Genomic DNA, 15425 nt, shown 5'->3' with positions numbered 1-15425 from the left:
CATGGCTTGAAGCCTTTCTCTGATGCTTAAGAGAGCTTTAAGTGTAAATCTCTGTGGAAATAACTAATGCATGCTTACATCAGTATTGGAAGAGCCTACAGAAAACAGGTTGTATAAAAGTTAATTTTGTAGTTTTCATCATAAAAAGGAGTGGTGAGATACCTGCTCTGAGCTTGTAAGCCTGGGAGCTGATGCTGAAAAACAAAAAAAAAAAAATTCAGTTAATAATACTGCTATTTTTTTAGACAAAAGTAACTTGTAGGGTTCAATACCGTGTGTGGTGCCAAGACCCAAGTTAATTGAAATCAGTGCAGAGGCAAGCATTTCTATGGAGAGTAGTAACATTGACAGGAATATTAGGGATTTCTTTTCATAAAAGTTTTAGATGTTTCAGAAATTCTCAGACTGAAGTAGAATCTTCTCATAGTGTATGTCATTTCAAAGGCATCTACTTTATGACTTCTTGCATATCCTTCCTTTAATGTATGTAATGCTGCCCACTCCTAACAAACAGAACATTGCTTTGATGCAGCAGAGTAATCCTGTGTTCCTTCTGTTTGCCTAATATTGAGAAAGCATAAATTCAGTTCAATTTAAATGTTGATTTCACATTTTCATGGGCAGTTAGGCCAGGGGACCAAACACAGAATAACAATATTCAGAAATTTCATATACAGCTTCCATTAAATTATAAAAAACACTTAGTGCATATTGCATATTGCTACAGTGTCTACCTCCTTGTGACCTCTGCCACAGAGGATTTAAATGTCTTATCCCAAACCATGCAAGTGAAGAGCTCCAAAAGGATCTTACAAAAGGATCTTAGAAAAGGAGAACAAAAGGATATATGAACTTCTGTGTCATCAAATGTAAAGTGGAATACATGGGAATAAACAATTCCATCCTTACATAGGAAATTATGAACTCTGTGGTGGTATTTCTCAATTAGAATAAAAGTTTGGGATCATAATGCTCGTTCTAAGGAAGTATCAACTGTATTTTACAACACCTAAAAAAATAGTCAAGCATTAAGAGGATAGAAATCATGGTGATGCCACTGTGAAAGCCTGGATTTTATGTGGACTTCTGTATGCCTTTCTGGTCCTCTTGTCTTTATAGGAATGTTTTAGTGTTTAGTGTCATTGTGGGACAGCAGTAATGATCAAATGTTTGGGAGTGATAGCAAGGGCATACAATTCTGAATAGCATGGAGGTGACGGTCAAGGTTGGGTTCACTTTCTCCTCCACTTGAAGAATGAAGGGTCATCCAGTGAAGCTACTGGGAGCCAGGAAAGAAAGAAAGGGAGGTGGCTCTTCATGCAGAGGGTCCACTGATCTGTGAAACTCCTTGGCAAAGGATGGTTTGGGTACAAGAAGTTTAATTGGTTGAAAGGAAGAGTGGCTCAGCACTTACAAGGGTAGTCACTAAATAAGCAAATTGCAACAGACTCAGGAAACCCCCTGTGCCTAACATGGTCAGAGGTTAGGAAAAATTAGGAAGAGGCATTTGTATTTGCTTGCCCTGATCTTACTGTTTCCTAGGCAACTGCCTGTCACCACTGCTGGAGACCAAATACTGGTTAGATGGACTTCAGGTCTGAGTCAGTACAGCCATGCTTGTATTTGGGTAGCAGCAATCATTCACCCAAGCTTGAGACTTCTGGTTCTCATTTCAGATACAGCATCAGCATAAAGGTTGTGAGTTTTTATCATTCATAATGATTTCACATTCTTTTTAAGGCTCTGACAAATGGACACATCAAGAAAGGAGACTGTTCAAAGAGGCATTGTCCACCTACAGCAAAGATTTCATATTTGTACAGAAAATGGTAAGGTTATTTCTCTTCTGTCAGTTGCTGGGGTTTTTTCCCTCTTTTGTTCTATGCTGTTTCTCTTTATTTTCCCTCCAGCGCCGGACTAGCTGGTTGCAGGCATAGAGGCAGCAGTGGTTACAAGAACACCAATAGGCACTGTTTGTAGCTGTACATTAGATACATGTAAAAAACAGTTATAAATAATTAAAAGTTGTTCCTCTTGTTATTACATGTGAAAGTTTTCACACCTGGAATCAAAATCATGGCATTTTATATATGGGACAAGTATGATTTTCTGTTATCATCGCAGTGTTCTCTGGCAGCTTGTTACAAGGTACCAGAGTTGCTGAAATTGAGCCTGGTGCCAGGAAGGGTTGAAACCTTAATAAAGAGAAAATGTGTTTGGGCTTACTTTTCATGTTCTGCCACAAAAGCAGAAAAGACAGGGTTATAAATCTCAGGGCACAATACCCTACTTGTTAGCTCAAATGTTGAAAAATATGTGGATTTATGTGAGTCAAGTCTTAATTCCTAGATTTCTCAGTGGTACTGTACAACTGAGCTACAAGAGTACATTCTGAGTCATTTTCTGTCTGGAGTTTAGGGAATCCCAGAGAAATCTTCTGAAGTTGAAAAAGTCAACACAAATTTGACTGAAAAAAATCTTAAAAATAATTATTCTACAAGAGTATTCCTGTTGTACTCAAACTGCCTTTTTTTTTTAATCCATTTGAATGTTTGAGGAATAAGGCATACCTGTCGGAATATATTAAAATTGTGTTGAATGAAAGCAGAAAATTAAGATGGGACTATTTCTGCAATTCCTTTCTGCAGGTTAAGTCTAAGACAGTTGCACAATGTGTGGAGTACTACTATACCTGGAAGAAAATCCTGCGTTTGGGACGGAAACACAGAACGCGCTTAGAGAAGAAAAGAGATGAATGCTTGGTAAGTCTAAAGGAACATGAGAAGGTTTAACACTTGATAATTTTTCTTTGTTCTTTTTTGAGGAGGAGGTTGAATTAGGTGACATAGGTATCTTCCAGTAGAAATTATTCCATAACTCTAAATTATGTTCTGTATGAACATTTTGTGACCTCAGCTACCTTAAGATTTGTTTGGCTGGACTGCAACCAGATTAAAATGCATTATCTAACTGCAGTCCAGGGAAACCTCCGTAAATTATGCTTGTGCCCATGTCTGCTCCTAAAGGCTGCTCTAACATTCCAATACAAATACCACTTGGGATGTGTTGGTTTGTGGGTTGGGTTTTTTTTGGCTGGTCGTTTTGGGGTTTTGTTAGAGTAACTTTACTACAAGTACAGCATACATCATGGCTTTTCTGATGGCAAGAGGACAGCACTGCACCTGGAATCTGCAGATCTTTGGAGCCACAGCTCCATAATACACATGGAGGCTGCCTTGAGCACTGCAGAGAAGCTTTATGTGCTATAACTTATCTATTAAGGGGTGGTAGCTCCAGTAAGACCAGAAGTTCATTCAGGATGGGAAGAAACAGTAATACTGGGAACACACTTGACTTAACAACATGCTGTTCCAGAGCTGTGTATGTCCTACTATCCAGAGCTGTCTTACCATATTTCTAATGTTCCTTAAATGCGCTGTCTGTTCTAGACAAGTGGAGAAGAGGAAGTGTTAGAGGAAGATGAGGAGATGGAAGAAGACAGAAAGGAAGAAAGGGAAATGCAGAAGTCACCTGACCCACCAGCAATCTCTCTTGTTGGACCTATAGATCTACCTGCTGTTCATGGTCTTTCACTGTCTTCATCCTCCTTCATCTGTGAAATGCCAAACTGTGGCGCTGTACGTGAGTTTGGTATACTTAACAGGGAGAGGATGGTGGTGGTGGTCGTATGTGTAAACTAGTGAATTGTGATTTTGACTCCTTTTAATTACCATCCCATAAAATAGAAGCTGTTTGATCTATACAGAAAACTGAATTCTGAGATGATGTACCGTTTAGAAATACTATATGGCAACAGCTCCAACAGCTCCACAATTATTAAAGTTGTGTAGGTTACACAACTTTAATAATAGGATAGCTCACTGCTTTGTTTTATTGTGACTATCTTCAATTATAGTGGGATATTGCTGAAAGCAAGCACCATTTGAGCGAGTACATGGTGCATATTAGACATGTACACTTGTTCTGTTGTGATAAGCATTCAGCATCCTACTTCCTGCAGTTCCAGTGTTGCCTTGTGATTTCTTGGGGTTGTTTTTTTCCCCTCCCCTCCACCCCGCTCCCTGCAGGTGTTCAGTTCCCGGCAGGCGCTGAACGGCCACGCTCGCATTCACGGAGGGACAAACCAGGTGACGAAAACGCGCTGCACCATGCCCGGCACCAAGCAGAAATCCGGTACGCAGAGCGGATATTGCTCCATCAAGAGCTCCCCTGCCCACAGCACAACGAGCGGCGAGACCGACCCAACCACGATCTTTCCTTGCAAGGAGTGTGGCAGGTAAGTGTGACTGCAGTACAGCATCGCCTTTTCCTGTTTAGATTCCATTCCAGCAGTGCTGTGAACAAACTTCAAGTTTTGCTCTGATTGTCTTGGAAGAAGTTTTCCCCCTAGATGATACGTTCTCTTACCAAAACTGTCAGAGATAGGTTTGCATGACATTTTGGATGCCCCTGCAGCATTTACTCCTATTTTCCACTTACCTGCTAGAATTTCTACATCTGACATTCCAGTTTCCTGCTTCATCACTGACTTGGATGAGACAGTGGGCAACTTTATCTGTGTTTCTGTGCTTGAGTTTGCCCATCGTGGTAATCGTTCACTTTCTTCCTGTTGTGCAAGATGGTTGTGAAACTGATAGAGGGAAAATTATGATGTGCATAGATACTGAAGCAGGTGTGGGAGCTACAAACTACCTCTGGCAAAATCAGAGTAGGCCATTTTGATACCATCAGGATGTATAAATCTGGTAATATGTCCCTGAAATTCACACCATGGCATTGCAGACTTCACTGACTTCTATTTCAGGACAAGGAAGCAAATGTACTGATAAGTTGTTGAGTCTTTTTTGGCTCATTTCATCAAAAGCAGTGCATTTTAATCTGATTTTTTTTCCCTTTAAAATTTAGGGTCTTTTTCAAAATCAAAAGCCGCAATGCTCATATGAAGACTCACAGACAACAAGAAGAACAGCAAAGGCAGAAGGCTCAGAAAGCTGCTGTAGCAGCAGAAATGGCAGCCACTATTGCAAGAACTACTGGGCCAGCTGGGCATAGTTTGATTCCCCTGGATCACATGAGCCTGGTTAAACATGTTGAAAATGTTGGTGACATGGATGATGATGTTGTTCCGGATCTGGGTGATGTCATGGAAGAGAATGAAGTCATGGATGCTGACCTCTTACTGGATGATGAAGATCCAGATCTACTGCAGGATGATGCTGAGTTGTAAATAAAATTGTTTGATAGACAGCTACTGAGCACACCCTGAATGGATCAATCAGGAAACCTGGACTGCTTGTTTATTCCCACTGATTGTAAACTACCTGTTGAAAATTATAATTCTTTTATCCAGGTCTAGAAAAAAAAAATCTGCTTTTTTCCTTTTTTTTTATTAATTTGTGTCTTGGGGGAAGAAATAAATAATTGGTACAAATATTCTTATAAGGTGTTTTTATCTGAGCTCTTTTTGCTGATAACTTCCAAGGCCACTAATTACACAAGTTCATGGTTCTGCTCTCAGTTCCTACCAGATGGTCCTGGTAGAATCTTTAGTCTTTAACTCTTCCAAGTTTCATTTTACCCCAACTACAAGAATAAATTTCACACACTTCTGATGAAACTTTTTTTTTTTGTCTATATTGGATCATTTCCAGCATCTTCTAGAGAGTAAATGTCATTTCTCTTAAAGATACCATTACATTATTTGTCTTTGTGCTGCCATTTTAAGCAAGATGGAAGAAGAGAAGATCTGGTTTAACTGTGAAAGAGTTAGTAATGTCACAGTTCATTTTCAGTTCTGTCTTGGTTACACAGGACATTTTAGACATTCCATTTAGCAAGGTTTTGATCTGCTGATTTGAAAATGACCTAATTTCCAAGATTGAAGAAGGAAAATGATTGCTCTATGGTTGACATCCTCTGATGGGAACACTGAATCAGGAACACCGCCTTGGTAATCAGATTGCACTGGAAATATTGTCCCGTGACAATAAATCACACTGTGGAATAGCCATCTCTGTGGTTTTAGGGGAGTGTGTTCTCAAGCAATGCTTGCTCTCTCACCAGGCAAACACAGGGAAGCATTCTTGCCATTGGAAAAGAGATCGATGTGCTTTCAGCACCTAGGTATATGTGTTACCCTTGTGCCATTTTCAGTCCTCTTCATTGCATCAAATTCAGCTGTTGTTTATTTACTAATAAACATGCTGCAGAGGTGAGTTGATGCTGCTGTTTAATGACCATTTCTCCTCCCCTAGGTTCAGATCTACGTGCTGGACACATAACACCTGAGTTTATATAAATTTAGATCTGGTTCTCTGATTAAACAGGATATGAAAATTGTATGTTGCAGAATAAAACAAGGAAGAAATGGAGTTAGGTTGAGTGGACCTTTAATTACAGAATACAAATGCTGATTGCAGAGCTCTCACAGGCAGCAGCACTGATTTTCTTGTGAATTTTGCACATTAGAGGAGTTTTGTTAACTTTATAAAATACTATAAGACTTATTTCAGATCTTCCAGGCTTCAGGTTTGTTTGGTTGGTTTTTTTTAAATAAGTTCGGTTTTATTTTACTGAGTTCTTTTTGCCATGTTCCTAGTATCTTCACCAGAATCTGAGGGATGGTGGGTCTTATTTTCTACATGTTATCCTTGTTTAACTATGCAAAAGGAGGGTAAATCACAGCACTTTTATAGGATTTACTGGACCACACAAGTTCAGAACCAGTGGGACCCACTGACAGAGAGAAGTGCCTTCTCTGTCAAAGCCAAATATGTGAAGCCAAATGACCTCAAGTTTCTGCTTAAGGTCAAATGTTCTGATGCTAAAGAACAACCCTTCAGGAGAATGGAAAGAACTTCTCAGTTTCCGGTTAGTGAAGTTCCTGGGTACGTGATTGTTTTTGTGTTCTGCGGGGTTTTCCAGAGGTTTTTGCAGTAGGGTTTGACCAGCGGGTGGAAAATTTCTCCTGTCACATAAGAGGTGATGTTCTCAGTCATTGTACCCTTGAGCTTCAGGAGATCAGGCAGCAGCAGCCTTTTCTTTGCCAACGTGCCACTCAGCACATTGCCCAGCAGTTCCTGTCCATGCTGTGACATTTCACAGGGGCCATATGCAACCCAGGTTCAGCAGCCTGGGTACTCAACTCTGTACCACCAGCAAGACCCACTGACAAAAAATCCCAGAGATACTGCAAGTCTTCATGGTTTGCAAAGTGGTGGAGGCTTTTGTGAGCATTAAAACGTGTTGGCTTTCAGGAGTCTGTGTTAGAAACAGCCCAGCAGAGTCTACTCTTCCTCTCCCAAGCTTGTATCATTTTCAACCTTTAAGGATCTTTGTGAGAAAGGCTCTACACTGGAAAACGGACAGGTGTTCAGGTTCCTGGTGGTTAAAAACTGTTTAAGCAAAATAATGATTGAAATCGGAGTTCTGCTTGAAGAACTGAGTGAAATACAGTAGAAATTTAGGGGCTTGATTCTGAAGAGTAGCTCTGTATTAAAGATTCTACAGTGACACTTTTTTAGACACTTTTTTAGCACAGGACCTGTGCTAAACTTAGTACCTATGAATATATATACACATATACATATGCCTGGTTAAGTAACATCAATTGGGTGCTGTTTTATTGTACAGCCAAGAATAGAACAATGATAACCAAAGAAGTTATTCATAAAGGAAAAAAGATAAATGCACATTTCCTAAGCAGTACATGATTTAGGCCTCAAACATTGACTTCGTCGTTAAGTGTTGCATTGGCTGATGTTAAATGTGCTGTTCTGCATATTTGTACATGAGTTGAACATAGTTTTGTTTTAGAAAACTTTTTTCTTGCTGATGGTTGATGATGGAAAACTATTCAATATTGGAGCTAGTCCTCTTTGATAAAACGTGTACATACAGAAAACATATTTTATGAGAAAAATCTTATTTTCAATATTTAACTGTTATTTTATTAGAAGATGGTTGTGTAAATATTTTAGGTGTTTTAGTGTAAAAAGCAGACTGTAATTTTAGGTGGCAAAGGAAGTAACAAAATAAAAAATATATATACATTTGATAGAGCTTGTGATCTATGCTGGTTTCAGGTTCCTGTGTTTAGCATTTGACTTGCACACAGCTTAATTTCAGGTTAATCTCACTCTACACTGCCTACCTGGTTGTGTGTATTTAAGGATCGTTTAGTGGCAAAAATCAGCATTTTTTTATTTCCCTACCCCCTTTAAAGATTTGGTACCGATCAGAAGCTGTGTTGTATTATTAATCGCTGTTTATATGTGTGAAAAGAAAGGGATTTATGTGCCATTGCCAGTCATTTTTATATATCGGTAAAATACAGGGTTTTGCTCTAACGGGCTTGTATCCCTTTTTGAAATATTTTTAAGAGCGGGGAGAAAGTTGAAAACGACGATTCGTGTAATTGGTTTTGTTTTGGTTTGGTTTTTTTTGAAAGGATTCCTAGAGAACAGGCCGGGGAGGCGTGAGGGGGCCGGCGGCCGCCGTCGGCGGGAAGCGGCTGAGGGGGAGCAGCTCCTCCGTCGGTGCTGCCCTGAGGCAGCGCTGGGGGGAGGCGGGACCGGGCTGGGGAGCCGAGCTGGGGCTCGTACGGCTCCTGCGGCGCCATGGGAGCTCCAAGATCGCCTCCGCACCGCCGAGCGCTGCTGCCCCGGCGGGGCGGGGAAGGAGGCGCGGGCTGAGCCGCCCCGGCGGGGAAGGAGGTGCGGGCCGCGCTTCTCCTTCCGGGCGGGCAGGGGCGGAGCCAAGATGGCGGCGGGCTGGCTGTGGCGGCGGCTCTGTCAGGTGCGGTGTGCGGCGGGACAGGGGACGCGGGAGTGTCCGCTGCGTCCTCCTCGTCCTTTTCCTTGGTGTCTTCATTCCTGAGGGGAGTGGGAAAAGGGGACGTGGCAAATGCTGTCCTTCGGGCTCCGGGAGGGCTGGGGCTGGACAGCGTGAGACTGTGTCTCTGCACACCATCATCGCCTGGCGGGTCCTCAGAGCTCTTGGCTGCAGTTCTATGGTTTTCCCGCAGTTAGTGCGGGTGGAAGGGATAGTGAAGAATTAGGTGACTTGGATTTGGAGGCCGTGTGCTAGGCGAGTTTCTAGTCTAAAAAGTTTCAAAGCTTGGGGGTTACAACGTAAAATAACAGGAAAGCGTAGTGCGCTGATGATGATTGCTAGTTTGGACTTTAAAACAGTGATTGCTTTTTCCCAAACTGAGAAAATTGGATTTTCTGAAGCCCTAATCTCTCTTCTGTCTATGCGGTGTGTTCTGGACTTGCCTTTCAGCGTCTGTCTCCCCCTGACACTTCAGAGGCTCTCAGCCAAACAAAATTAAGGCTACTTTGCACTAGGAGGGGGTAATTATGTTTTGTGCAGTCTTGGTTCTGTTATATTGCAGTCTTTGAGTGTCATTTCCACCTTCTATGATGGCCATTAGCAAGAGCACATCATTAAATCAGACGGTGAAGCTGTTTACGAATTCCTGCCCACTGAATGTAGTATCTAGCTCTTGAGGTATTCAGTGTATCATTTTGTCAAAATTTGCATAGAACACCTTTAATGTTACAAAATCTTTTGACTTGATGCAGATCTGCTTAATTAGTAACAAAGGGAAATGGCATGTGGTAGGAATAACGTGCAGTCATAGAATATTGGAAAGGCTGCAGACGTTAGTGTGTGGGATAGGACTCTGCTGCTTAATCAGGTTTTGTTTTATTCATTTTTATTACATTAAGACTGAAATTTTTGTATCTAAAACCACATAGCACAATACCTATGAGTGCATTTATCTTTGCATACAAATAATAAATCCTTATTACCAAGTCAAGTAGTTACAAGTAAAAGAATACATAGCATAGACTGCATATGCACATGCATTAAAAAACCCAAAACAGATCAAAAAATTCAGTTATGATTACAGTTGATAGCCTTACATTTGTCATTAGACAATTACTAGCTGTATTTCACTTCTTTTAGCTATTGAGGGTCAGATAGTTCCCAGCATAAACTTTGAAACCTTCTGAATGACTGTCAACTACAGTGACAAATATTCAGTGCTCCTAAAATTTCCTATCTTGCTATGCACTTAAAAAATGTAACAGTAATGTCTCTGTGAAGGTCTGGATTTGAAAGGATTGCATAAGGGGAGTACTATAGTCAGCTTTGTAAACAGAAATCTCCCCTCCTCTTCCTGCAGACATCTTCTTTATGGGAAGCAGCATTTGTGGATAAATTGTGACTGAGCCAAAACTACTTCAGAAAAGTTTTGCTCACTGCTGATGTACAATGAATGTATGGTGCATACTGGAAAATGTTAGGGACCTAGTGGCATCATAGAGTCAGTTATGCATATCCACGGGCAACTGCAGTAAGATTACCTGAAAAAGTGTAAAATCTGGCTGGTTTCTGATGATTTGATTAGACAGTCACCTGTATAACTCTTGGCTGGGGTATCTGTCTTCTCTCTTAAAGCTGTGACTCCAGCACATGGCAAAAAAGAGCATCAAGGGGCAGGATAAGTAACTAATTTGGCTTCAGCGTTCTGCTGCAGCTCTGAGGTTCTGATAAGTCAGAGTTCCTTTTTCCCCCACTCAAGCAGTCAGTCTATAACTCTGCCAAATTAAGAATTAGTGGAAGGAAGCTAGAAACCACATAATGTTCAGAAGGGAACAATTATTCTGGTATGAAAGACAGTAATGTTACATGATCAACAACTATATTCCTTTTCTAACAGAAAATCATGTTAACTTTTAAGCATGGTTCATTGGCTTCTAGGAAGTATTTCTATTTAAATGTTCTCTTCAAAAGAACAGGTGTTCAAAATTGAAGAGAACGAAGAACAAAAGTTCAGGGAACTTTTTTTTCTGAAATAACAGTAAATTTCTCCCTAAATTTTTGCATTTATAGGATACTGCTTTCAGTTGCTTTTTGAAGTCCTGCTTAGGCTTGTCACTTGACAAAACTTACATATATTGTACCATGAAAGTAAAACTAAGGAGAAAATATTATCATATACTGAAATGGCATCTGATGCCACAAAAATATTTTTTTTCTGTTAAAAATATGCTTATGATTGCTACTCAGGTGCCTCAGTAGTAAATGCATACTGTTACTGTGCCCTTAATGTGCTTCTTTTTTAGGTGCCATTGTATACTGAAATACATTTCCATGCTCCTGATTTCCTGTCTTTTCCAATGGAGCAAACTTTCCCATTTGTCAAATCAGTGCCTAGGAATATGCTGTGCTTTGGTGTGCAAAAAAGTAATCTTTAATAAACCTGTATTAACTGGCTGCTTTCTGGTTTGGGGAAGATCACCATAACATAACTTATCTGTTTTATACAGGGATCAGCTTTTCCTGTCAGTTATGCAAGCAGAATTATGCAAAAGCAGTCTTTTCTTCCGTAAGTGTAACAGCCCCTCCTCCTTCCACTGCTCCTCCATAGTCCCTGAAAAAATCAAATCCAACTTTAACAACTTATTTTATGCTTTCCCCATGACTGTAATTCTAGGAGCTCCACCTTGCTGGGAGCACGGCTGGCTGGATCCCATGTTGAGACACAGGAGCCCAAGACTAATCCTTTGGTGAGTGTTCTGTAACACAGTATTTTATATGTTTTCTTAGTAATAAAAAGGACATCTAGAAAAACATGAATTCTTTTCTTGCAGCTTTTTGAAGGTCTGCCTTAGTGATGTCAAATTTGTCATAGAAAAAGAAATAATTTAGATTATTGGTATTTGAGATCTTCTGTTTTGGTGTGGGATTTGGTTTTTTTTCCCAGAATGATTTCTGTAGCTCACAGTTGCCTCTCAGTAACTTTGTCCCTTTTCTGTGCAGCTGTAACTCTATGGAACACCAACTTTTTGGCCATATTCAGTTCAGTGCTGCAGCAGCTTAGCAGCCTTTTGACAAGGGCTTCAGAAACATCTGACAGGCAGTATTAGATCTGCAGTGCTGATCCAGCCTTCCTGCTGGGGCTGGTACTGCTGCATTTAGTGTGCCTAGGAGTGAACCTCTGGGAAAATCAGCACTTCTGCACTCATTAAGGCTCTTCCAGTGAACACAGTGAGCCCAGACCATCAGAAATTGAAGCTCTAACTGAAAGTCATAAACTTGCTCTTGTACAAACCTGGGGAAGACTACTGTGTTTAAAGTAGTCTTAGAGCTTAGTAAAGTGAGAATTCTGGTTGCTGTCCATAATGGTCTATTTAATTTCCATGCCCAAGCAAACTCTTGGGTATTTGCACACTGCTCTATAAAATACAAACAGTGCTCCAGATTTGCTTCAACAATGAGTTTTGTTCTTGCTGTTGCTAGTGTTGTCCTCCTTATATCCATCTGGCATTCCTTTTTTGGTAGAAGAGATCTTACCTAAATGTTCAGAAGTTAGCTATCTCTTCACACTTTGCCTTCCCTGGTAGAGTGAGATCTGTCAGTCAAGGTAATGCAGGCAGATTCTGTCAGATAAACTAAACTAAGCAGCTCAACAGGTTGTGGGGTGTTTTTGCTCTTTTACAAATGGGGCATGCAGGCTAAGGAAATACACAGTGCATGCATTAATTAAGGAGAACGTGGTGTGGTAACTCTTGTCCTTTCTTCACAAATGCAGGTGTCTATTTCAGATGAGCCAGAAACGCTGTACAAGAGATTGTCCATTTTAGTTAAAGGCCACGATAAAGCTGTGTTGGACAGCTATGAATATTTTGCAGTGCTTGCAGCTAAAGAACTTGGCATCTCTGTTGAAAAAGTGTAAGTAACTGATCTGTAGAGTGCTATGGAGTGAGATGATGCTTCTGTTGTCTACTGTAATTCAGGTCCTCTGCGTAGAAGGATTTTTTTCTTTTTATAAGACATGGCTGTAATCTGACATTTTTTTTCTCAGATTATAGACCTAACACTTCTTTGCTGGGAGGACAGTGATGAGAAGGCAGCAGCAGTTCTGCACTCAGCGCTGCCATAGTGGAAGTGCTTTTTATCCCCATGAAGGATACTGACAGTACTTTCAGTACAGCTGTCAGTGCTGTAGATCCATGGTTAATACCTAAGTGTTAACCATGCCCATGTGAGTTAATAACAAACTGTACCAGTGTTTGATATTTCCTTGTAGATCTTCTAAATGTCAAATAAGAACAGAGATCTCAGCATAATCTTTCAGATAAACGTGTATTATCATCCTTTATATAACTTGAAAATTTCCTTTCCTTCTTTGCTCAGAGATAAACCTCCGAAGACGATAGAGCGATTTACACTTCTCAAATCCGTACACATTTACAAGAAGCACAGAGTTCAGTATGAAATGAGAACACATTACATGTGTTTAGAGGTAAGAAAGAAGGAAACAAAATTGTTCTAGATGCACAGTTCAGAGATATTACTACATGCTAATGCACGAATAAAAATGTTTTGGGGAGGAGAATGCAGCAGAATATTGGAAAACAGCTGACCTAGTTACATAATACGCAACACAAGTTATTCTGAATGCACAGCCTACATCATTTTTGGACCAATAAGTTTTTTATTTTTACCATCATCTTAAGAGGTGGAAAAATGGCTAAAGAGAGTAAAGTAGAATTGATGTGTGTTATGCTCTTGGTTTCCAAAAAACATTTGGATGAGAGTTTTCTCAGGAAGGGAGGAAGATGCAGATAAATCATTGGCGTTGCCAGTCACTAAGGGTTCTGTTCTCTGTGAATTGGTCTGATGTTTTTGAGCATCCTTATTTGTGTCCTGTGCAGCTTCATGTGGCAAACTAAAACTGCATGTAGGAAGTAGAAGAAAGGAAGCATAGACAAACCACCAGCTCTGTGGCTGATGACACAGACATCTGTATGGTTTAGAATGCAGCTGTGGTTGACTTTCTTAGAAGAAAGGTTTACTTCCAGCATTTTGTGGCTCCTGGGTGTCTAACTGTATATTTGCACAGTGCTTAGCAAAATGGGACCTCTAAGTCCCCTGACACGGGTGCAGTATGAGTGGCTGCCCACAGACCATAAGTCCTATTCTTGCCTTCCAGGAAAACCTAAAGGATCAGTAATTCAGTGGACAGGAGAAACTAAACAATCAGTGTTTCAGTGGAACTCTGGAGTTGCAGGATTTATAACAGGCTTGAAGTTCGGCAGTATAGAAAAACTGGTGATTCTTGTGTAATCTGTAATTAATTTCATCTGATGGCTGCAGTGTTAAGATCCACCACTTCTGTCATACTCAGTGCATGTGCTCCCAGGCAGCATATGCAGTTCTGTGGAATGAAGTAACTACTTTACACTTGCATGAGAGTTGAGTACAGATGAACTGCTTCTGTTCAGAATGTTATGGAAGTTGGCTTCCTGTAAGATGTTGGGTCCCCATAGCAAGGGCTAAAGAAGCCAGGGCAATTTATTTTTAATTCTGTTTGAAGTATTATTAATAGTGGTTCATTAAAAAAAATCTTTCTGTTTTAGTTAAAATACCTAACAAGCAGTACTGCTGCAGTTTACTTGGAGTACGTGCAACGAAACTTACCTGAAGGGGTTGCCATGGAAGTAAAAAAGGTCAGTTTCCACCCCATATTATTATTATTATTAATGTTATGAGTCCTGATGCAAGTACCAGTAACTACTGAAAGTCAGCAGAGAAAATGAGTGTAGTTTGATAGGAAGATTTTCCAAAATAGTGGATGGTAAAGAGGCTCTATTGCTTGGAAGTGCCACTAGGTGGCATTTTAAATCTGATTCATGTCTCAAACCAGAATAAATAAAGCAAAGTAGTTAGATGTGAGCTGGCTGGTACAGTAAATGGTTGTTTTTGTTTTTCTTTCCTTTTAGACTAAGATAGAGAAAATACCAGAACACATTCAGAAACCTGTTTGGGATACACTACCTCAAGGAGAAGAAACTGAAGTAAAGTCATGAACACACCAGGTACTTCATTAGTACTGAAATTCATTGCTCCTATCAGCCTCATTTACTGAGACAGTCCATTGTTAAATAAAGGTTCTCTTATAAAGAAATTGTATAAACTCTTGTTTCGTCAAGTTATTTTTCCTCATAACTCCAGTACATGTAGACTGAACTGCTATAAAGAGAAGAAGTTTTACTGTGTTCTGTGATCAGTGACTGTGGTAATCTATAAAAAGTTTGTAGAAAGCTAAAGTTTATTTTTACTTATATATGGAAAAGTGTGTGTATATTTGCATAAATATAAATTCACCATCTCCTTTTGATACTAGATGGCTTCTGAATGCTGAAATTCTACCAAATCCACTTCACATTTGTGTCAATTTTAATATTATGGATGCCAGACTGTCATCAGTTTATCAATTTTGGATAAACTACTTTGTTGGATAAACTATTTCCCATCTTCTTTTCCCTTACTTATACCACATTTCTCAATTTTTGCTTTCTGCCACATTTCTTAGCAAGTGCCAACAG

The 15425-nt window shown here is 40.1% G+C and overlaps 2 protein-coding genes across 8 annotated transcripts in view; both read left to right on the top strand.

Moving 5' to 3' along the window:
• TRERF1 (transcriptional regulating factor 1) overlaps window positions 1-5456 on the top strand; it is a 97572-nt gene extending 92116 nt beyond the window's left edge. For all 7 annotated transcript variants that reach the window (XM_058019933.1, XM_058019936.1, XM_058019932.1 and 4 more), the window contains 5 exons: window positions 1741-1829; window positions 2649-2762; window positions 3450-3638; window positions 4089-4297; window positions 4927-5456. In XM_058019933.1, coding sequence (XP_057875916.1) covers window positions 1741-1829; window positions 2649-2762; window positions 3450-3638; window positions 4089-4297; window positions 4927-5248 — 923 coding nt within the window. In that variant the 3' untranslated portion in view covers window positions 5249-5456. The remainder of the gene's footprint in view (window positions 1-1740; window positions 1830-2648; window positions 2763-3449; window positions 3639-4088; window positions 4298-4926) is intronic.
• Window positions 5457-8764: 3308 nt separating this feature from the next.
• MRPS10 (mitochondrial ribosomal protein S10) lies at window positions 8765-15013 on the top strand. Its single transcript, XM_058019939.1, has 7 exons — window positions 8765-8817; window positions 11361-11419; window positions 11528-11600; window positions 12626-12765; window positions 13231-13339; window positions 14457-14546; window positions 14820-15013. The coding sequence occupies exons 1-7, from the start codon at window positions 8782-8784 to the stop codon at window positions 14904-14906; spliced, it is 594 nt and encodes a 197-aa protein (XP_057875922.1). The 5' UTR covers window positions 8765-8781; the 3' UTR covers window positions 14907-15013.
• Window positions 15014-15425: the final 412 nt, after the last annotated feature.

Source organism: Melospiza georgiana, chromosome 3 (assembly GCF_028018845.1).
Source record: "Melospiza georgiana isolate bMelGeo1 chromosome 3, bMelGeo1.pri, whole genome shotgun sequence".
In the NCBI taxonomy this organism is placed as follows: domain Eukaryota; kingdom Metazoa; phylum Chordata; class Aves; order Passeriformes; family Passerellidae; genus Melospiza; species Melospiza georgiana.
Note: the sequence above shows the minus strand (reverse complement) of the source record. Positions and strands in the feature narration are given on the sequence as shown.